The following is a 24,266-nucleotide window of genomic DNA, read 5'->3' on the forward strand; positions in this document are numbered from 1 at the left end:
ATTTGTTTATTAGATCTTCTTGAACTATATCATACAACTATATCAACAAGTTCACAGAAATTTAGGTTAATTTTGGCATATTAATGGTGGTATAATGGGATGATTTTAAAAGTTGTCAATTATATAATATAACTAATATTCAAGTTCCATGAGATTGGAGATAGATTATGGATAACTTAAGATTCACAAATGAATCATAGTTATAACACTATTTTTATATCTGTCAAACAAGTATGTAAAAAATGCAGTGTTATTCCATTAGAGAATAGCTAAGAGTTGCTGATAGCTATTCTTAGCTGTTGTTTTTATCACTTGGTAAATTTTTATTGTAATTTGGAAAATTGAAATAAGGTTCAGTTCTGAGATATAATTTTGAAATCGAATTTATGGATGCTTTCTATGTGGTGATTCCTCTTAGCATCATCACTTAAAATTATTTAAGGTATGAAATCAGAGCCTATTAACATCATTATTTTTTTTTCAGACAGGAGAAAAGATTTTTGAGCTCCATGGACATACACAAAAAATAACAGCTATAACTGCATTTCCTTCCTTGGATTCTTGCGAAGATAAAAGTCAATTGATCTTAACAGCTTCTGCTGATAGGACTGTTATTGTATCCTTAAATCTGAAGGAAAGGAATAAGTTTTACTGGGAATGGAAAGTTTAGGGAGATCAAGGATATGATACATTAGCTTTGAGTTTCTAGAGACTAGAGTTGAAACTTGTATAATGAGAACGATCATATTTTCGTTTTTGTGAGACAGTAATAATAGTTTACATTTATATAGTTTTAAAATATCTTATGTATACTTGCTCATTTGACCTTCACTGCAGGCCTGTAAGTTAGGAAGGAGAAGTCTTGTTATCCACATCTTATGGATATAGAAAATGAGACTCAAAGCTGGGGAGCATTTTGTACACATTTTATATAACTCCTGGGGGCAGAGCTTGAATCCAAGTGATCTGATTGTCCTGACTGATGCTCTTTCCACTGCATCAGTCTTTTAAAAAGCATTAAAACCCCACATGACTAGTCATTTATCTTGTGTGGCAGGTTGTCTTGTTACCAAATGCTTTCCCAAAGATGATCCATTTCACCTAAACTCTTTTACTTAACATTTAAATAAAGGAAAGTGAGATTTTCTTTCAAGACTTTTTGTGCTGTCATTTTCAGTATTGTTGGTTTGGTTTTCTTTTCATTTCAAGGAAATAAAGATGAAATGAAGGGGAATCAAATTTAAGTTTTTGCTATTAGTTTTAAAAATAAAGCCTTTCCTTAGTAGGCCTTAGCAGGAAAAACTTTAATTTTTGGCAGATAAGGCTATTGCTGTGTGAAAGAAATCTCTTTGGTGAGGAAAATAAGAGTTGCTACCCCCAGGGTCGGAGACTTAGCATCTCAGGTTAGTGCTAGAAGATACCTTTGATATCATCTAAGACTAGAAGGTAAGCTCCTTGAGGACAGGAGCAGCCAGGCCAGTATAGGCACTTGATAACTCTTGTAGATGACTAAATCTAGTCCAGCCTCTCATTTACACATGAGGAAACTGAGGCCTAGAGAAGGGAAGCAATTTTTCTTAAGGACACAAATGGAAGAAAAAGTGGAGCCAAAACCCCATTTGAAGTCTTTAGACTTCAGCTAGCATTTTCACCAATATCCCAGGCTACCTCTCTTCTCTGCTCTAGGGCTTTTTTTCTTTGGAAAAGATAGAGAGCACTCCCAGAACACTTACACTCTTAAGTTTTAAAAAATTTTGAAAATTCTTTTGAAATACAGAATCTAATAATATTTACCCACATTTCTAATCTTGAGGGTAGAAATTTTTCAAAGAAAGGCAGCATATGATACAGTGAAACCTCATTGATTCAGCCTAAGGAGATGGTCAAATGAGTTATAAAATACTTTGAGAGAAATATATTATTATTATTATTATTATTATTATTGCCTTTAAATATATATGTACATATTTGTATTTTCATATGTATCCGTATATGTAAATATTGCCATGAATTAATTACTGGTATTATGATTTCTAGGTATCAATCTAATTTGACCTCCTTTAATGAATAAATAAGACGCAGTCATAAACAACAGGATCAGTTCCTTTACTATTTAAGGTTCTTCTGAGTAGGTTAAATATCTGTTGCAATTTCTTTATGGTATTAATTTAATGTAAAATTCTTTCAGGAATAGTGCAGAATTAAATATTAGACTACTTGAGGCTGAATGATCATAAACAACTAATGGAGGTTGAGTAGTTGAGATTAAAAAAATGTTTTATTCATGTCTATGTGTGTTCTCATTTCATATGTACACATGTACATGTGTGTGTCGTTCTGTCTAGCTATTTATTTGCTTGTTCATGTATGCATTCATGCATGTATGTTTGTATGTTCCAGTTTGGAGAAGTTAGAGAAACAAAAACAACATAAAAATTACTTCTCAGGCATGTGGCAAAAACCACTGCTTTTTGATATCTATAAATAATCTACAGGTAGATTTGCATTTTTTACCATGATAAGGCAACCTTTTGCACGATGAATAACAGGGATAAGGATCAAGTCTGATCCTGTGATTTCACTGGTTTGGGGAACTTCTGGATTACAATACATCCTTTAACTACTTTCTCTACAATTTGACAGTCTGAGAAAAGTCTTGGAGCACACGGATTTTCAGAATGTGAGAGTTCAAAACTATTTACTTATTTGCCTCTTAAAATACTCCTTCTTTTTCCAACCACAAATCTCTGTGTGGCCAGATTTTCCCTGTATACTTTAACCACAGCAACACAATAAAACAGATTGAATGTAGAGAAGCAGATAGCAGTATCCAGTTGTCTTCTTTTTTTTTTCTTTTTCTTTTTCTTGTAGGGCAATGAGGGTTAAGTGACTTGCCTAAGGTCACACAGCTAGTAAGTGCCAAGTGTCTGAGGCCAGATTTGAACTCAGGTACTATTGATTCTAGGGCTGGTGCTTTATCCACTGGGCCATCTAGCTGCCCCCTCCAATTGTCTTCTAAAGCCAAACATTAAATAAATTTGCAAAATGTGTAAAACAGTGCTATTCTTACTTTTTTGTTTTTGAAAATATAGTTATTTTTCATAAAAATAGATTAATGTGTAATAGATTCTTTATTGTTAATTTGATGAATTAATAAATATTTTTAAAAGTACCGGTTTTAATTTCTTAATATGGTAAATATAGGTAAAACAAAGTTCTTTGGGGTACTCAGTAATTTTTAAGAGTATGAAAGTATCCTCAGACCAAAAAGTTTGAGAATCTCTGGCATAGAACATTAAGAAATTATGGGTCTTTCAATCAAACCAGTGTGTGTTAGAGATAGCACTTGAACCTGTGTCTTCTTGGTTTAATTAATGATAATGATCTTTTATTAGTATAGAGATATCCTAGATTTTTGTAGTGGAAAGAAAATTGGCTTTGGAATCCAAGGATATGGGTTCAAATCCTGGCCCTGCCACTTACTACTTGTGTGACCTAGGAATTTGTTTTATTTCTCTTGGCCCCCATTTCCTAGTATATAAAATGAAGAGGTAGATAGTTCTTATGACTGCCAAAATCCTTTCTGGTTTCAAATTTACAATTGTATGATATATGTAGTTTTTATAACTTAGGGCCAAATGTTCTTCTGTCTGTTTCAAGTAATTTGGTAATAATATCTTTTGAATACAAGATGCAGAATGAGAGATATATTTTTGAACAGAGCTGATGTGAGGACTTGTTTTGCTTGACTATGTGTATTTCTTCCAAGGATTTTGTTTTGTTTTACAGTTGTCAAGGGAAGGTCAGAAGAAAAGAACATAAATGCTTGTTAACTGAAAAAGTTTTTTAAAAAATTATATCTTTAAATATATTGTTGCAAATTACACCCCTGCCTCTCTACCAAGTGAACTAATGTATGTGAAGTTAATCCTATAGTATTAAAACACTAGAGTTTAAAAAAAATACTTAAGAATAAATTCTAGCAAAAGGAGAAACTTTGACTATTTAAAACAATTTCAAGATAGGCATCTCATAATAAAGACACAATCGTGTTCAGAAACTACTTTGCATTTCCTTAACAAATTCAGATTTGGGATTGTGATACTGGCAGACAAGTTCAGAAAGTGTCCTGCTTCCATTCAACAGTCAAGGTAAATGTTGGGGGGGAGGGGTGGTGGTGGTGTATAATTTACTCGTATTGTTTTGTCTGAGAAATATTAAATCATGAAACAAATAAAGTAAAAACTCCTACATCAATACATTGTTTTATATAAACCTGCAGTTCTTTGAAGATTATGCATTTTGTGTGTATAGATAAGGTTGATATGTTTCATCTATTTCTCAAGTGTGAGGGTGTTTACTGCTGAAGGACATGGGCTTTTCCCAGCTTTTTATCCAGGGAAGTCTCAGTCCTGTGTTAGCCCAATTTATTGAAAAAGAATCCCCAAATGATTCTGCTGTCAGAAAGCATGAGGTTCCTTAAAAGAAGTAGATGACTGGGGAACCAGAGTAAGGGGTGTAAGAGTAGGCAAAAGGAAGAAGGGGTTGTTCCAAACTCTTCCTAATACATCTAGAATACAGTGAGGCAACATGGTAAAAATAAATGTTTGGGAGATCATACATGCCAGTTTTATTTCTCATTTCTTGGCTAAAAACATGAGAGAATCATGGAAACCTTCTATGTCAACCATAGCTGGACTTAGACTTTGAATTCTTCATGAATCCAGAAGTGGTTACAACCTCTTGAGTCTTTGTTCCTCATCTTGAAGGACAGTTGCAGTTGCTCAGGAATGAGCATGGCCTGGCCTGGTATTTGCCCTTAAGTATTATAATTGATGAGTAAAGGGGTTTGGCTCTCCTCTCCTTGATTATTGTCATTCATATACAGCTAGATTTGGAATTAGGGCAGAACGGAATGCTTGGAAGAATGTACATAATACTTGGTACCAATCTCAGAGTTACTTCTGGTCATCCATCATATGTTAATTTCATTCGTGGTGTTTGACTCTGCAGAAGTAGATGACTACCTTCTTTTAAATTTTTTCCATTTTAAGTAGATATTATGGATATCTCTCTCACTTCCCATTTGACCTCATTTCAGGAGAGGAGGAATGGTTTTAATTAACCAGCTAGACTCCTACCTTATCAATTAATGGGCTAGTAAGTCTTTTCTATTCTTTGTTGCTACTGTTATTAACAGTAGCAAAAAAAAAAAACAAAACAAAAAGTTGTCTGGGAACGTTCCAACTTCCGAATCCAATTAAGGAGTTTGGGAAAGCATGCTTCTTGATAAAGCCACATAAGATTTACTGTTGTCTAACAGTTTGCATGGCATTTTGAACATAATGTTGTTGTTCAATCATTTCAGTGGTGTCTAACTTTTTGTGATCCCATTTGTGTGTTTTTTGGCAAAGATACCAGAGTAGTTTGCCACTTTTTCTCCATAGCATTTTATAGATGAGGAACTGAGGCAAATAAGGTTAAGTGATTTGCTCAGGGTCACACAGCTAGTAAGTGTCTGAGACTGAATTTGAACTCACAAAGATGAGTCTTCCTGATATCAAGCACAGTGCTCTATCCGCTGGGCTATCTAGCTGCCTAGGTGGCTTGGCACATGATAGTTATTTAATAAATTTAATTGAATGAATCTGTCATTTTTAAAGAAAATAAGTGGGATAATGTAGCAAATAGCCCTTTAAATGGAAAAAAAAGGATCTTGATATACCAGAAATCTATATCACCTCTTTTCTTAAAACACACACACACACACACACACACACACACACACACACATAACATCTCATGTGGCTATTTAAAAACAGTAAGACTAATTTCTCTGAGGAAAAGAGTTTATCCTTATTAAAATATCAGTGATTTATATGATAACATAGAATTTTCTTTGAAGAGTCTAATTAAAACATCAACTTCTTTCAAATCTGTCATTTTATACAGTCTAAAATGATTCCAGTCCAAAATATCTTTTACCTTTAAACTCCTGAAAAGGTAATTACTATCTAAAAAACCTCTGACATAATTCAAATTCTAAATGGTAATATATGATTTAAAGTGCTAGGGAATAAGGGAAGATATATGTGTATATGTATTTAAAGATGGGAGGAAAACATTTTTTTTTTCTCTACTTTCATCTACTGTGTGAAAAAAATTTCCTGGGACCAGATTAATTAAAATTATGTTTAATTCAGTAAATATTTATGAAGCCCCTTAATGGACTCTCTGGGAGATAAAAACCAGATGAAACACGGTCTCTGCCCTCATAGAGCTTATAGTCCTATTCTAGTGTCACTGCATGGGGAATGAATCAGAGTGACTTCTTTAGAAGATTTTTAGAGATATATTTTCCTTACTATGCCTGTTTGTGATCTATTTGTACTTGACATATTTTTAAAAGTCTGCTGGTTCTTTAACATAAAAAGTGTGGTTTAGTCAAAAAAAGTTCTTGCCATGGAGTCAGGAGAGACCTGGAAATAAATCCTTCCATAGGATCGTAGGGTTTAGAGTTGGAAGGGATGCTAGTGGTCATCTGGTCCAATGCTGTCATTTCACAGGTAAGGAACAGTTTGCCACAACAGCTCTGCAGGGAAGCTGAGAGCAAGAACAGCCCAGGACTGAGATTCTCACTTCTAGAAAAGAAACAAAGAATTTTGCAGTGATCTGCATAGAATGTGCCAGTATTTGGGGTTTCTAACACAACCAGGGGACTATTATCTGTGTACAAAAGGTAGGCTGGTTTGTCTACTAGAATAGAAGGTAAAAGGATTGAGGAACACATCTCTTCTCCAGGTCACTATGAATGTGCGCCCCCCCTCCCCGTTTTTTTTGGGGGTGGGGTGGGGCAGTGAGGGTTAAGTGACTTGCCCAGGGTCACACAGCTAGTTAAGTGTCAAATGTCTGAAGCCGGATTTGAACTCAAGTCCTCCTGAATCCAGGGATAAGAGAAAGGATTTGAAAAGAAAATAGAATCTTGACCTGTTAGGAGATTGGAAGGTATACGCTGTTAAACAAAGAAGAAAGAGAAGAACCACTGAAGATTTTGAGCAATAAAAATGAGACTTTTCCCACCAAAGAGGGCACTGGAAACTCTAAGCACTCAGTAGCTGTATGGCCTCCAAAGAATGATACAATTGTTCTGCAGGGGTTTGGGGAGGAAAGGTCATCCAATAAACGTTAGAGGAAGTAGAGATAAGTAGTGGTGGTTGGTCACTCCCTGCAAAGTGTTAGGTAGTCAGCTATTTGTCAACCTGATGGTAAACAATAAAGAAATGACCTGTTTTTCTGGTTATGTATACAAAATATGACTGAAAACTTCTCCATATTTCTCGAGTACCAGCCACTGCTGATTTCAAACAGGTACAACTCTATCAACCAAAGCAATGTAGAAAGCATTGCTAAAAGCAAGAAATTGGAGAGCATAGAAGCACAGGGGCTGTTTTCAATACTGCCGTCCATCAGAAACCAAGATTTCACAAGAAAATGGCAGATTTGGAAAAGAAGCAGCTAAGATGAAGTCTGAAATTAAGATTTCGATTTCTGGGTCATAGTTTAAAATATAGGAATGACAAGCTTCTGACCAAGAAGAGGGTATATACCTAACAAGGACAGATAAAAGGATATTTGTCTGCTGTCTTACAAATCTAATCACTGAATGGAAATAGAGGCCAGAGCTAAAGACGTACAAAGACTGTAGTCACAGTGTTGGAAGGACAGTAGCTGTGGAAATAGCTAGAAATCCACAGGACATAACATTCAAGAAAGGAGTCAGCAATAAAACCCATGGCCTCAAATGTCTATACACAAATTATGGATGACAAGTAAGGGAACCAGAGACCCTAAAGAGGCAAATTTGGCCTTCTATAAGTCAAAACCAATACCTGCAACATGACTCTAGAAAGGGTGAGTATTCTTATTCAAAAGAAAAAGGAGAGTGTAAGGAAGTGTGTATATATGGAGAGTAGATGGAATAAAATTGTTTATTAAGAATATATATCAGGGGCGGCTAGGTGGCTCAGTGGATAAAGCACCGGCCTTGGATTCAGGAGGACCTGAGTTCAAATTCGGCCTCAGACACTTGACTTACTAGCTGTGTGACCCTGGGCAAGTCACTTAACCCCCATTGCCCAGCAAAAAAAAAAAAGAATATATATCAGGGCAGCTAGGTGGCGTAGTGGATAGAGCACCAGCCCTGGATTCAGGAGGACCTGAGTTCAAATGCAGCCTCAGACACTTAACACTTACTAGCTGTGTGACCCTGGGCAAGTCAACCCCAATTGCCTCACTGCCCCCCCCCCAAAAAAAAAAGAATATATATCATTTGAGGAAATCCAGAAACCAGATATGGGTATAAGGTCCAGTCAAAAACAAATGAACAAACTGGAAACAAAGTAGGTGCCCATGGACTAGAGAATGGCTAAACAGATTGTAGTACATGAATGCAATGAAATATTACTATACTAAGGGCACAACAAAAGTGATGAATGCGGAGAAGCATGGGAAGAAATATCAAATTGGATAATATGTGAAGCCTTGCATACTATATAAATGTTAGGTTATTATGAGAACTGATACAGAATGAACTAAGCAGAACTAGGAAAAAATATACACAATAATTATACCTATGTAAATGGAAAAAACCAGCAACAAAACAATTTAAATTGAGTTTTATGAAATTGTAATGACCAAACTTGGTCTGAAAGAAGACATATTAGATATGGTATCTCTTGTACTTCTTTGTAGAGGTAAAGGATTAACCTTGAGTATGGAACACTGAACTTAAATGTCAACCTTTTGGGGTATGTTGGTTAGTTTTGCCAAATTTTTTTCTTTTTTATTTGTTATAAATGACTCTGGGAGAAATACATTGGGAAATATAGGTGATATAATTTTTTTAAATGTCAACAATTTTTTAAAAAAAGGAATAATATCTCAGACTTAGTAAATGAATTGTCTGGTAGAGACAATTGTCTTTGGTAGAGACAAATATTATAATTTTATTATGGGAGCTCAGAGGCAAAATTTAACTCTATTATGATGCTACTATTTGCCTGATATGCCATCTATTTTGTGGACTTTACATTTTCTCTATAGAGAAATATTCCCTGCCAAAATAAGTAACACCCTCAGTGTAACTGAATCAGTGAATGATGTGATAAAGTGCTCTAAATGGGGTTTCCCTGTAAAACTACTCAGTCAATAGTATTTGTTTACTAAGCACTACTGTTTCAAATGGGAGATTGTTAAGACTATTACAGAATTCAGTTTAATCTATTGATAAAATTCTATGATGGTTCACTTAAGCAGCAGGAGGACTATAAGATGCTTTAATAACTGTGTTTTTTAAAGCCTTAGTTTCAAATGTTCCACAAGTATTTTCTTCTTATTACATACAGGGATCCTGGAAGACTTTATCTACCTCAAATTGCATTTTATCTTTCCCTTTGTCTTAGAAAGAGACTACATTGCAAAGGCTGCTATGTTAAGGTGTGAATGGTTGTATGGATGTCGGAGCTGGAATGCTTATATTTTGTGAAAATTCATCATCGTGTACCAAAATCTTAACCTTGTTCATAGAAATATGTTGAGATATGCTTAAAGGATCCTATAAAACTTCGTTTTATTTTTCAGTTTTATTCAAATAGAATTTTATTTTAGCGTTGTGTTGTTGGTTTTTGCATTCAATATATTTCAAATATTTGGTTCTCCAGTGTTTAACAGTTCTTCAGAGACTGGATGTTTGGCTGTCTGGTGGTAGTGACCTTTGCGTTTGGAACCGAGAATTAGATCTCCTGTGTAAGACTAGTCACCTCTTTGATACAGGTAAAAAGAAATTTCATGTAACACTAATCCAGTACATACTGACACTTGAAAGCACAATAATTCTTCCTGGAGAATTTCAGTTATTATGATTTATCTATCTTAGATGTTAAAAGAGAAAACTCCCCATGCTCTCCTTAACTCCTTCTGCTCCCACCCCCTCCACTCAGTTCTTAAAGATGAAAGGACACTATCATTTGTCCAGTAGATGAAAAAAGTTTTATTCATGTGCTGCTTCTTAGCATTTAACATCAGAAGCATGGAGAGATGGCAGTAGACTTTATCCCACTGGGATTCATGACCATGTGAGGATCTAAAGGCTTAAATTCTTTACCTCCCTTAAGGAGAATTGGCTTCAGAAGATTTCAGCTTTTAAAAATTGGATTTATTTTGAAATTCTTCTATTGGTGAGCTCACCAACAAAATCCCATTCTTCTGAATTCGGGATTGCACATGTTTAAGTATTTTTACTGTCATCTATTAGCTGTATGACCCTAAGCATAGATGTACAGTAGAAAGAGAACTGCCTCTGGAGTCAGATTACTTGAATTCCAATCTAGTTTCTGGGGAGGTCATCTTCTTTATCTATAAAATGAGAGAAGTTACACTAGAGGGCCTCTCAGGCCCTCTTTCAGCTCCAGATCTAGGATCCTGTGAGCCTAAGTCATTTAACCTCTGTTCCCTCATTTGTAAAAGGAAAAGAACTCCCTCCCTGAGCTATTGTGAAGCTGAAGTGAAATGACACACATAAAGTACTTTGCAAGGCTTAAAATGCTGCATGAATAAGTTATTCACTTTTATCCCTGATGATAAGGATTTTTGAAAAATGAAATTCATTTTACAAGATAAACATATTTGAATAGCAATGGGTACATTTAAATGACAACTTGAAAATATGTATTGTACTGTTAAAAATACACTTTGCTAAAGTAATCCAAAGAGCTTACAGGCACACTGGCAAGAATAATATTGTGCACCTTGTTGAAGTTTTATAGTCAGCATGAGTACTGTGAATCACATTTACAGCTCACAGTTGGAACTAGCCCTTACTCCACATCGATATTATAAAATATCTGAAAAATAATGAGATGGCTTAGCACATGTATATACACAAACAGTACCAGGTATTGCAATTTAACCTCCCGCCTCAAGGTTTTGTTACTAACAACCTTGTTTGAATCTAGAGCATACCTCTCTACTGTCTGCTATTATCGTAAGGTATGTCTCTTCGTTTACATCCAAATTTTCCTTTCTGTTTCTCACACAGGCCTGTGGTTCTGTCTGCATCTTTTCCAGCAAATTATTGGTAGCTGTATTGTGAAATAATGTTTAAGAAAACGTCGTATGTGTTAATGGAAAAAATCAGATACCATGCCATTCTTCCTTTCATCAGCGAGCCGATGTCTGGGCCTTAGCCATTATGTGATCACAGTATGGGTCACTTTGTCAGAGGTCCCAAGGGGTAACAAAAACCTTTAAATAAGGGGGATTTCATGTGAAGGTGGAATCTAATAGGAAGCTTTGAAAAGACTCCAGGCCAGTGAATTGTGAAGTTACCATGCTCTGGTTTTCCTGTTGCCAGAATGCCAGGTAGTTGGTACTGAAGAGATTTTGTTATTAGTCCCTCTATCTCATAACACTACTTTTATAACTCTAGTTCCATTTTTAGGGCAGTTGTTTTTATAGTAGTAGTTATTCCATTCAGAGAGAAACAGAGGACAGTTGTTAGCTTTAAGAATTGGGTCTTAATGTATTTGGCCAATGTGTATAATTAGCTTACATTCTCATTAGGTGTTCTTACTGTACAATAAAGATGGAACTTTAAGTGGAATCCACTATCACTTCTTTCTCTGAGTTGTAGTGTACCCAAAATTTTGAAATATCTGAGGATTGCTACTACAGTAACTCCATTTTTGGAAGTGGATATAGGGACTGTTTTGTTGCATGACCCAGGAGTTGTAACCATTTGAGCTGGAATTCTTATGAATTACAGCATTAGGTACAAGATGGTGGGACCTACTAACCACCTTGATATACCCAATTATAGTTAGAAGGGTGACTGCAACATATTTCAGTATTTTAAGGATCTGGGATTTCATCATTGTGGATACTCTCAGCACTGACACAGATAGCAAACATTATATAATTTAGTAGTTGGTCTTGGGAATACAGTAGATAGAGTGCTGGGCCTAGAGTTAGGGAGACTCATCTTCCTGAGTTCAAATCTGTCCTCAGACACTTAATAGCTGTGTGGCCCTGGGCAAGTCACTTAACCTTGTTTACCTCAGTTCCTCAGATCTGTAAAATGAGCTGGAGAAGGAAATAGTAAACCATTAGAGCATCTTTGCCAAGAAAACCTCAAATGGGGTCATGGAGAGTTGGACATGACTGAAATCACAGAACAACAACAGTTTTCAGGAGGTGCTGTGGTTGATGAGTCTCTCTGAATTTAATGTAGGCTGGTCTTCAGATGAGAGATAGAGTCTATGGCCAGGCCCATCACTTGAAGCCTAACCAGCTAGGTAGGATCGGCAGAGCCCTCCACTGAAATAGCCTGTAGCATCTCCATGCCAGGATGAAGCATTGGAAGAGGATTTCAGTGAAGAGACAGCAACATAATTTTTTAAAAAACAGGATAGAAGAGTATTCTTTCACCTGTGTTTCCTGGTGTGTGTCTCTGACATTTTGTAGTCAGATAACTGACTGCTACCTGAAGTAGAGTTTTGGCTACCTCCAGACAGATGGAACTCCTGTGCATCATGCCTGGGCTTCCAAAAAGCCTATGCTCAGGGAGGGAGAAGACAGAAGTACTTCCTGAGGAATCCTGGTGGGTTTTATTTGTTTGTTTTGGTTTTTTGCAGGGCAATGAGGATTAACTGACTTGCCCAGGGTCACACAGTTAGTAAGTGTCAAGTGTCTGAGACCCAATTTGAACTCAGGTCTTCCTGAATTCAGGGCCGGTGCTTTATCCACTGCCCCCACCTAGCTGCCCTTGCTGGTGTGTTTTCTTGCCAGCTCTACCTGTGCTGTGGTTATTCTGGGATGGAGGAGAGAAACCTGAATGTAAAAGTTCCCATTGAAGAAAATAAATGAATGGATTGGAAGAGCAATGACTTTCTTACCTGCAGAAGTAAATTGAGGATTTTGTAAATGGGAGACTCCCATTTTCTGGGGAGGAGGATAGGGTAGATTACCATTTGTATACTTCATTTCACTTCCAGCAATTTTCACAGATAATTCAAGTAAATACATTGGCCTGATTCAGAAATAGTACTTTAAAAAATGCCTACAAGTACTTTAAAATATTTTAAAATTCCTGTTAGCGTTTACAGAGTCTGTTTTAAAAGTTGATATTTAGAACCATAGATGCTTAGAAGTCATCTGGTCCAATTCTTTCATTTCACAGATGCAGAAATGGAGACCTCTAGAGTAGAAGAAACTCCCCTAAGATCATAGAACTTGGGGGGGGGGAGGGTAGGAGGACCAGGATGGAAAGCCAAGCCTTCAAGGGCAGGGCGTGTTTCTGCTGTGCCTGTATCTTTTTATTAGTTACCTCAGGAGTGATTTTGGAGGTCTGGTTTTCATTCATCTTAAAGCAGTTCTAGTTATCTGGGTGTCATTTCATGTTTACACCAGCACATATGTAGCTGCAGGTCAGTTTTCCCATCAGGGAGAAGGACAGTCCTCATGTTTTTTGATATAGGAATAGCAACAATGAAAGTACCATACCATTATGGGAACCAGTCCTGTGTTCACTTAGTTGGATCTGTGTAGAATGTGTAACATAACAATTCTCATTTTGTTTATTTTTAAGTTGTTCATATTTAGAATTTCACTGAATTCTGATGTAGAATTTTTATGATGCTAAAAACCTCTCTAAACACACATGTAGTTTAACCATAATTCTCAGTTTGGACTGTTAAGGGCTAAAATTCTAGCTATATTGTCTAAAATATCTAATGAGTGGTCGCCAATAAATTATAAGCTTTAGCAAGAGTTAGACTTTTAAGCATTTATTAAGGACGAGAATTTGGTAAAGAGAGAGAGAAAGGCCTACATTCATCTATCTATTAAAGGGAGAGTGCATTTCTAGCTCCCCTCTCCACCAGAGTCCACACAAAAAGAGCCCGAGAGTCAGAGTGCCAGGCTACCCCTTCTTCCTCCCACAAGCAAACTTCACTTCCTGACACCAAAGAAAAGACGCATGGTCTTGCCCTCAAAGACCTTCACCTCATGGGCGGAGCTCTTCTACAGTAAGTCTCCAGCAGGTGGCGTCATTCCAATCGTTACAGGACATTGGTTAAGTTTAGCTTAAATGAAGGAAGGTTGGGATTTGGATTGGGTTATATGATGAGTCTGTTGGGTGAGGCTCATTCCTCCCTTTACCATCCCCCTAAGGCCATAGATAACTGGATCACTGCTTAAAAAATGACTTAGTAACTAGTAAAGAGAACATTCATAGGAAATGAATGATGGGAAAGAGGTAGAATGGATTACTGGGATCAGAAGTTACTAGGAAGGTACCAGAGTATATACTAACTTGTGCAATTAGGCTTCCAGTTTTTAAAGTTTGCACCTTTAAAAGTTGGTCATAATTTGTGTTTTGCACAAACCTTCAGGGTTGTTTTATATATCCTCTGACTTTATATGGATGGTAACATCAGTACTAATTTGAGAGACATGGGATATGTGTATGCTATAGCTAAGGTGCTTCAAGAATCACTGGATTTATAGGTTAGGCTTTATTGACATTTCTATTATTAAAAGAATATTTTTTATTGAAATAGTGATTTTTCTCTTTAAGTGCTATTTACAAATCAAAATGGTGTTAATCTTGGCAAAGTGATAAATTGAATTTTGTTCCTATGACTTTTTTCAAAGCTTTTGCTGCTAAGAGCCCTTAATGAAGGCAGCTAAACAATTTAAGCATTATATTTAAAAGGCAAGGGATAGGAGAGATGTGGTGAAGGTAAAATTCCCAAACTTGGCATCTGACTGGACATGAGAGGGTGAAAAAGCATAGAGTCAAGGATAGTTCAAAGGCAGCAAATTTGGGTGTGTGGCCTTTAAGGATGGTAGTGCCCTTAAGGGACAGCAGGAGTGGTGGTAGAAGGAAGTTTGGAATAGGGGCAGATTTAAGGGGAAAGATTATGAGTTCTGTTTTGGACACACTGAATTTGAGATGCTTGTGTCTGGGGACTGAATTAAGTTTAGAACTTAAAGAAGGAGACTAGGTCTAGATATATAGATTTGGCACCATCAGTATAGATGTGATATTTAAGCCTGTGGGAAACAATGAGCACATCAATATGTTATGACTGTGCAAAGAACTTCTAAACTCATCCCCCTCCTGTTCAGAAACCTGCAAGGGCTTCCTATTGCATCTAGAATAAAATACAGACTCCTTGGCTGGGCATTTAAGCCCTTCCACAGGCTTGCTCCATTTACCTTTCTAGCCCCATTTCTTATGACTCTCTTTTATTTATTTATTTATTTATTTGTTTGTTTGTTTGTTTGTTTGTTTGGTGAGGCAATTGGGGTTAAGTGACTTGCCCAGGGTCACACAACTAGTAAGTGTCAAGTGTCTGAGGCTGGATTTGAACTCAAGTCCTCCTGACTCCAGGGCCGGTACTCTATCCACTGCGCCACCTAGCTGCCCCTCTTATGACTCTCTTAATGAACTCAAACTGGCAACTAGTTTCCCTGAACTTTGTACTTGATCTACCATCTCTTGGCATTTAGACAGTGTGACATAGTAAATAGAGTGGTGGACTTAGAGTCTGGAAGCCTTCTTCTCAGATACTGACCTGTGTGAATCTGGGGCAAGTCACTTAATCTTTCAGAGCCTCAGTTTCCTCATCTGTAAAAAGGGGATGATTGGGGGCAGCTAGGTGATGCAGGGGATAAAGCACTGGCCCTGGCTTCAGGAGGACAGGAGTTCAAATCCAGCCTCAAACACTTGACACTTACTAGCTGTGTGACCCTGGGCAAGTCACTTAACCCCCATTGCCCCACAAAAAAGGGGGGGGGATGATAATAACACCTACCTCACAGATTTTTAAAGATGTTTTACAAACCTTAAAGTGGTATAGAATTGTCAGTTATAATAATAATACTTGCTTATTGAATTGGGTTGAATTGCACATAGGCACAATATTTTGGGGATTGGACTGTAGTTCCACCATATACATAGAAAATAAAGCAAAGTTTTGCAAATTTTGTCCCAAATACTTAGTAATGAGTTTTATATAGTTTTAGAGTTGAAAGGGACCCTCAAATCATTGAGTCCAAACCCCCGTGTGAAGCATGAACCTTCTCTATAGCACACAGTCCAGTCTCTACTTATAGACCTCCAGTGATAGGAGCTCATTACCTATCAAGATGGCTGTGTTCATTTGTGGGCGATTTTTGTTATTTGGAGGTTCCTGCTTATCTTAAATTGCCATCTATCCCTCTATAACCTATTACCATTGTGCCCAATACTGTACTGTTGGGGGAAGCAAGATAAAGCTAACCTTTTCCCCAAGTGCATGTTTTTCATATATTTAAAGACCACATTCAGGTTCTCCCTGTTTTTTATCTCCAGGCTAAACATTCTTAGCTCTTCCAGTTGATCTTCAAATGACAAGGTTTTAAATTGGCACTATTAAGTGGTAATAGTGCAGAAGGGGTTGTAGAAAGATGTCTTTGCATTGTTGGTAGAGCTGTGAATAGATAAAACTATTCTTAAAAAACAGTTGGGAATTATACCAAGCAAATGACTAAAATGTCCATTCTTTTTGACCCAGAGATTTCCCTGCTAAGCATATTGCCCAAAGATGCCAAGGACAAAGAGACTGGCCTTATTTACAGCAAAATATATACAGCAGCATTTTTCTGGTATCAGAGACATGGAAACAAAGCATATTAATGGGAGAATGGCTAAACAAATTGTGGTACTTGTATGTAATGGAATATTACTATGCTACAAACTAAAAATGAGCATGATGGCTTATAAAGAAACATGGAATACATGAAGTGATAAAAAGTGAAATCAGAAGAAGCAGGAAAACACAATGAAGTGATTATAACAACATAAATGGAAAAAGAAACAACAAAACAATTGAAACTGAATACGGCAAAAGTAGAATGACCAACCCTAACTTCAAAGAAGAAACAGAGAATAATGCCTTTCTGCTTCTTTGTAGAAGTAAGGGACCATGGCGGTAGTAATACTGCATAGACTGTCAGACTTTTTTGATATGTTGTTTAGTTTTGTGAACGTTTGTTGTTGTTATTCATTGTAAGGGATAGCTGTCTGGAAGGGGGTGAGATAGAAAGATAAAGTGGAAAATAATATGTGATATAAAAACAGACTAATAAAATGTATTTTTTTTAAAAGAGGCCATTGATAACTTTGGAGAAGTTGAATAAGGAGGTTAGAAGCCAGATTGCAGAATGTTGAGAAGTAAAATGAGAAGGAATGAAGTTAATAAATATGGATAGTTGTTGTTTTTTACCCCTAGGAATTTGGCTACTAAAGGGAAGAAAGATATAGGACAGTAGCTAGAGGAGATGGTAGAATCTAGTGTAGTGTTGTTGGGTTTTGGGGGGGGGGGCAATGAGGGTTAAGCGACTTGGCTAGGGTTACAGCTAGTAAGTGTCAAGTGTCTGAGGCTGGATTTGAACTCAGGTCCTCCTGAATCCAGGGCCAGTGCTTTATCCACTGCACCACCTAGCTGCCCCTTATAGTGTAGTTTTTTAAAAGACTTGTCCTTGGTCAAATAATTATAATCTGTAAGAGACAAGATTTGAATTCAAGTCATTGTGACTGGCTGTCATTCTATTCAGTATGCCATTGCATGTCTTTTCAACATATATCCTAAAACTATCTTAAGAAAATGAATTATTGCCAGCAGCTTTGAATGTTCCAAGCCCAATATGTAAATTCTTTCTTCTTTGCTGAAAATAATAATCACTGCAACATTTTCGAAATGACTTGAGCCTCTGCGGTTACCCTAAAATCGTAGCAACAGAAGTTCTGTATGCCAGTCAATTATTCTTAGAAAGTCAAAATTATAGTATTTAAATTAATTTTTGCATTGTTGCATAATGTTGTATTTAATTCTTTCAGGAGCTGAAGTTTACAGATTTGCTTAATAGCCTTTGAAAACCATCAGTTCAGGCTAGTGAGCTCAGTTACTTAGCATGAGATGCCACTGAGGCTAAGATTGAGAGCATATAAAGACAAAACAGGAAAAAAACAAACCTTAGTTTTCACAGTTATGCACTATATCCCTGGCCCCAACCTGCCATTCAAATACATGCTGTTGAACTTGAGGGATACTGGAGAAATAATGGCATTTTTGTGATATTTTGTGAAGGTGGGTACAAGTGAAGGATTCTGGGATTTCAGTTAACGTTCACAAAATCATTTTTTTCTTTATGGGAGAAATAGATATATTGCCTTCTAATGTGTTGCTGAAAAGCTTGTGAATTTATGGTTTCTTGGGGGGGGGGTTGTTTTTATCACTATCTGTGATTTTATTGGCATAGCAAATTTTCAGTGAAGAAACTCACTTTACCAATGCACATCAGCACAACTTTTTTTTTTTTTCCTTCAAGTTGTATTCCTGGAGAGTTGCCTAGAGCACTGAGGTTAAGTGACTTGCTCAGGGTCACTCAGCCAGATTGTCTTGTCTTCAAGGCCGCCTGTCCATAATGTTAAGCTGCCTCTCCCATTTTCTTTACATGAAATTTAAAAGTGAGGATTTGTGTTACTTCTGTTTTGACCTGTGAAGAAAATAATTATTTACTCCTTGTTTTTTGATGCTTTTGAAGGGATCAGTGCTTTGATTGAGTTACCTAAGAACTGTGTCGCAGCAGCCGTTGGCAAAGAACTGAGTGAGTATTTGGCCGGGCTTTGTTGTTGTCGCTGTGGCTTTGCTTGTTTTGTCCAGGCCTGAAGCCGCCCCTCAGACATGCACAGGAGGGAGTCCTCAGCTGTACCCTAGGAACACTTGGAAAATCACTAGAAAAACTACTGGTATCTCAATAAAGAGAAATCAGATTCCATTAAGAAAGTAATTAAATGATACTAATCTTTGGGGTGTGGGGTAGAGCACTGTGTTTCTCTGACCAGGTTGCCTGGGAAATAAAACAGAGAAGAACCTCTCTCTTCCAGCTTAACTCTGGGCACCAGGAGTGGCAGATACTTTTTGGGTGGTCCCCCTTGTCCTCTTTTCTCTCTGTGGGGTCTGGACTGAAAGTGCTGTTGGTGTCTCTGTGTTTCTTAAAAGGAAGCAGGACTTCTAGTAGCAACTTTTAGAAGGAATGAAATGTTAAAATATCTGAAAGTGGGGCAGCTAGATGGCGCAGTGGATAGAGCACTGGCCTTGGATTCAGGAGTACCTGAGTTCAAATCCGGCCTCAGACACTTAACACTTACTAGCTGTGTGACCCTGGGCAAGTCACTTAACCCCCATTGCCTTACTAAAAAAAAAAAAAAATATCTGAAAGGACCAACCTACATCAATTAATTAAGTATAATTTTTTTATCCATAAGTCAAAGAAAATAGAGGTAGTAGTATGAAAATGTTTAATTCAAAGTAAAAGTATAATATTTGTTTGTAATTATTTTCTTTAAATTACATTCATAACAGATAGGAGAAATTGTAGTAAATTACAATAAAATTATATCATTTGGGCCTTCTGTTGATAAAAACACCCATTCCAGCCAGACCATGTGTACTTTCAAAAATAATAGCTGCATTGGTGGAGGGAACCCTTATGCCTTACTGGTATGTATGTATGTATATATACACACATATACATATAGACAGTAGATGAAGCGAAAAGGTGGGGGAGAGAGATACTTACTGTTGGACTTGATTTCTGCTACTTCTCCTTAAGAATACCTACTGAATTACTACAGGTACATGAATCAACATACAAATAACATGTCCTGTAGACATTTGCTTTATTTGGCATTGTTTAACTTGCTGTCTACAATTCTTCATTTTGCAGTAACACTTGCCTATGCCCTTCTTCTTTTTTTTTATATTGATGCAGGTTTTAATTTTTTTTTTCCTGGTGAGACAATTGGAGTTAAGTGACTTGCTCAGAGTCACACAGACCTCAAGGGTCTGAGGCCAGATTTGAATTCAGGTCCTCCTGAATCCAGGGCCAGTGCTCTATCCACTGCGCCACCTAGCTGCCCCGCCTGTGCCCTTCTAATCAGAAACTCTACAATATACCTAATCAATTCTGAGGAATATTTTTCTAGGTGCCCAACTTTGTCTTTCATTGCCCACAGAGTAGGGTCACAGGATTTTTACAGCTTCTAGAGTACTCTAATATTCTTCATTGAAATGAAAATAACAAAAAATCCCAGTGGTCTGGCCAGAAACAAGGCTTTTGTGGCCTGCAAAGGAAATGAGAGGGTTAATTTTATTAGGTAAATATTTTAATAAACATTCTTTTTTTATAATAAACATTTTAAAGTTCTGAGTTCCAAATTTTATCTCTCCTTCCCTCCCCTCTCCCTGAGGCAGTAAGCAATCAGATATAGATTATACAGATGCAATAATGTAAAACATTACCAGATTAGTCATTTTGTACAGGAAATCTTGATTAAAAGAAAAAATGAGGGGGCAGCTAGGTGGCGCAGTGGATAGAGCACCGGCCCTGGAGTCAGGAGTACCTGAGTTCAAATCCGGCCTCAGACACTTAACACTTACTAGCCGTGTGACCCTGGGCAAGTCACTTAACCCCAATTGCCTCACTAAAAAAAAAAAAGAAAGAAAGAAAAGAAAAAAATGAAAGAAATAAAGTAAAAAATAGTATCCTTCACTGTGTTCAATCATTATCAGTTCTTTCTTTGGAGGTGGATAGTATGCTTCATCATTAGTCCTTTGGGTTTATCTTGGGTCATTGTATTGCTGAGAATAGTTACATCATTCACAGTTCTTCATCAAACAATATTGCTGTCACTGTGCACAGTGTTCTCCTGGTTCTGTTCACTTCACTGTACATTAGTTTATGTAAGTATTTCCAGGTCTTTCTGAAATCATCCTGAAACAATCATTCTTAAACACATTTTTTTCCCTTAGCTATCTCAAAATAAGAATAGGCTTCATTTTCTCTTACTTAAATTGATGTTTTAGTTTTCTTTTTTGTTTAGAAAATAAAAATATTTTCTTGTTACTTTTCATGGTCTTTGGCTTCAAGTGTTTCTTAATCTATTTTTTCTGCCTCTTCCTTTTCCTCTTCTTCCTCTTCTTCTTTCTCCTCTTCTTTCTTCCTCCTCTTCCTTTTCCTTCACCTCTTCTTCCTCGTCCATTCTGTTGCAGAGATTTTAGCTATTACTTAGTTATACGAGTTACAGGAGCAGCTAAGGAACTTATCCTGTTTCAGGATAAGGGTTTTTTTTTGTTTTTGTTTTCCTGGAATGACTTTTTCCACTTAGTTCTTGTGGTGATCTATGTTAATTGTCTTGTTTTATGTCAGTTACCCAATAGGCATTTATCAAGCACCCACTATGTGCAAAGCACATTAAGTTCTGCTTTATCTAGGTGACCCAATAAAAGTCACAGTCATGGGCAGCTATGTGGCACAGTGGATAAAGCACTAGCCCTGGAACCAGGAGGACCTGAGTTCAAATCCAGCATCAGACACTTAACACTTACTAGCTGTGTGACCCTGGGCAAGTCACTTAACCCCAATTGCCTCGCTAAAAAAAAAAAAGTCACAGTCATAAGATCAACAGAGCATTCTCAGAATATTTCTAGGATTTTGGGGAGCAATATAGTACTTTTTTCAGGTCCCATTTTTCTTATAACTTTTTCAGATGAAGTATTTCCACTGAGGTTTTGTGGAGGAGTAGATAGAGAGCTGGCCCCAGAGCCAAGAAGACCTGGGTCCATGCTTCCCCGGACACATACTAGCTGTGTGTCTTAACACCCTAAGCAGTTCTCTGAGACTCAGGGGCAGAGAAGGTGCTGATTTGTGTTGTCGCAGGGAACTTTCCCTGCCATTCTTGAAATTAGAAGTCTAGCATATATATGTTTTTTTTGTGTGTTGTTTTTTTTTTTAGTGAGGCAACTGGGGTTAAGTGACTTGCCCAGGGTCACACAGCTAGTAAGTGTTAAGTGTCTGAGACTGGATTTGAATTCAGGTACTCCTGACTCCAGGGCCAGTGCTCTATCCACTGCCCCATCTAGCTGCCCCAATATATGTGTTTTTAATTAGTGCTTCCTTCTTTCAAAATTATTGATATTAAATGGGGATTTTAATGTTATCTTTACTAAGGAATTCACTGGGCAACAGTGAAGGCCCACCAGAAATTAGCAAGAGTTTGATGAGGACTGAACCAGCACATTTAGTTCTTAACCTCCACCAGCATTCTTCAGTCAGGGAACAGGAATAAATGAAGACATTATAATTTGGGGTGGTGATCTGGGTTTTTAGAGTTATCATAATGAAAAAAGTCAAGGGTGTTAATGAGGGCTATGTTCATTTTATTTATTAGCCACTGTAGGCTAATATAGAGGCATCCCTGGCAAGAGTGAAAAGGTGGTTCAGTGGCATCCTGGAATGAAAAAGATAGAAAATACTTATCTGATAGCACAGTATAAAGGAATGCTGGATTTGGAATCAGAGGACCTGGGTTCAAATCTTTGGGGCAGCTAGGTGGCGCAGTGGATAAAGCACCGGCCCTGGATTCAGGAGGACCTGAGTTCAAAGCTGGCCTCAGACACTTGACACTTAGCTGTGTGACCCTGGGCAAGTCACTTAACCCTCATTGCCCTGCCCCCCCATCTTTGATAGAACATTCTATTGCTTTCATCAGAATGAGTATTACCTTTACCCTGCAGATTGCAATCCCCTCCAGACCTTTGTAAACGTGCTTAATAAGTTACTATAAACAAAAGCAGAATTCATTGCTTAATAACCAACCCTCTGGTAATGAAACTCTGGACTTGGCCAAGTTATTCTTCAAGTGACAGACCCTTCATACTCTTCTATTATAATAGGAGCTGCTTGGGGGTGGGGGCTGGTTTTGTTTCGGGGTGGGTTTTTTTTTTGCTTTCTTTGTTATCCTGAACACTTAGAATAGAACCTGACACTAGAAAATGCTTAGAAAAGGCTTTTCAATATGCATTGTTATGGAGTTATACTTAAAACCCTTGAGCTTGGTAAATTCTTCCTGTGTTCATCTCTCCCTGGCTTAGCCTTCAGGAACCCAATATCAACTCCACACAATGATTCATCATCAGAGTAGGACTTTAACAGAGAAATTAAATATTGTATCACCAATTTTGAGAATTTGATGAAAATATTAGGTGGGGGGAACCCAAGGTTTTCTCTAGAGAGGGATTTTATATCTGATATTCTACCTTATTTAACATATAAGCATTTCCTTTTAACAGCAGGTTTATTATTTGAGCATTAATTAGATTTTCTCCTCCTTGAACTATTTAATACAGCTCTTTCCCACTTTTTTCTTTTAAGTCATTTTTAGGTTGCTATCATCTACAGAAGGATCCCTAGGCTGGGATGTTCTTGAAGTTAAACGCATCCTCGATCATCAGGATAATATTCTCTCCTTAGTTAATATCAATGGTAAGTTCGAACTATATCTGTATTTATATACACATATGTATATGTTGTGACACTCATTTTTATACTCATTCAAGTTCTAGAATTCTAGTTATTAAGATAATGCTTTTAATGATTATAAAAGGGATCCACACCCTCTTTTAGGCCTGAGGGCTTTTTGTGGTACTGGACAGTTCCCTGAGCTGCTACTAAAGGGCTTAAGACATGGGCAGTGGAGTGTGTGAAAGTGGGGAGAGGGAGAAGGAAGAGGAAAGAAAAATTGTCTCTAATGTTACTCAGCATCCATACTTTACCACTGGTTTTGTAGTTTGGCTGATTTGCAATCAGGATTTCATGCTCCAAGTTTAATCACATCTTAAATCAGTGGCCATGGTTTCTGGTGTAGCCCCCTGGAGAATGCCATCAGTAGATCAATGTGAAGGGCTACCAAGAATTGGTCATTTCCAGGCCTCTTTATGGCTTGGGAGATATGATCTGCCCTGAGATGATGAGAAAAATAACCATGAACAAGTGTGGCTGCAAATTCAAGTATGGGGTGTCCCAAAAGTCTTAGTTCAGTTTGCACTAAGACTCTTGGGATACCATATAGTATTGGTGTGTGTGCCACTGAAAATACTAATGGCCATAATTTGTCTTTTCAGCTACATTTTCATATCAACATAAGTGTTCTACCCAGCTCAGTCCTTGCAGAATTTCAAACTCAAGCCTAGTGGGGGGGCCAGATTGCTTATGGGGATCGAATCAGGGGCAACTGTTGGAAGTTTCCCTTTGTTTCCTGCTGGACAGAATCTATTTTTGCCCCAGGAATCTGCCCTTTGGTTTCTTATATGGATGATAAC

The 24,266-nt window shown here is 37.3% G+C and overlaps 1 protein-coding gene across 2 annotated transcripts in view; it reads left to right on the forward strand.

Moving 5' to 3' along the window:
• WDR41 (WD repeat domain 41) overlaps positions 1-24,266 on the forward strand; it is a 65,928-nt gene that overhangs the window by 22,977 nt on the left and 18,685 nt on the right. For both annotated transcript variants that reach the window (XM_044003551.1, XM_044003558.1), the window contains exons 4-8: positions 485-616; positions 4,089-4,151; positions 9,720-9,831; positions 18,649-18,711; positions 23,320-23,430. In XM_044003551.1, coding sequence (XP_043859486.1) covers positions 485-616; positions 4,089-4,151; positions 9,720-9,831; positions 18,649-18,711; positions 23,320-23,430 — 481 coding nt within the window. The remainder of the gene's footprint in view (positions 1-484; positions 617-4,088; positions 4,152-9,719; positions 9,832-18,648; positions 18,712-23,319; positions 23,431-24,266) is intronic.

Source organism: Dromiciops gliroides, chromosome 1 (genome assembly GCF_019393635.1).
Source record: "Dromiciops gliroides isolate mDroGli1 chromosome 1, mDroGli1.pri, whole genome shotgun sequence".
Classification (NCBI taxonomy): domain Eukaryota; kingdom Metazoa; phylum Chordata; class Mammalia; order Microbiotheria; family Microbiotheriidae; genus Dromiciops; species Dromiciops gliroides.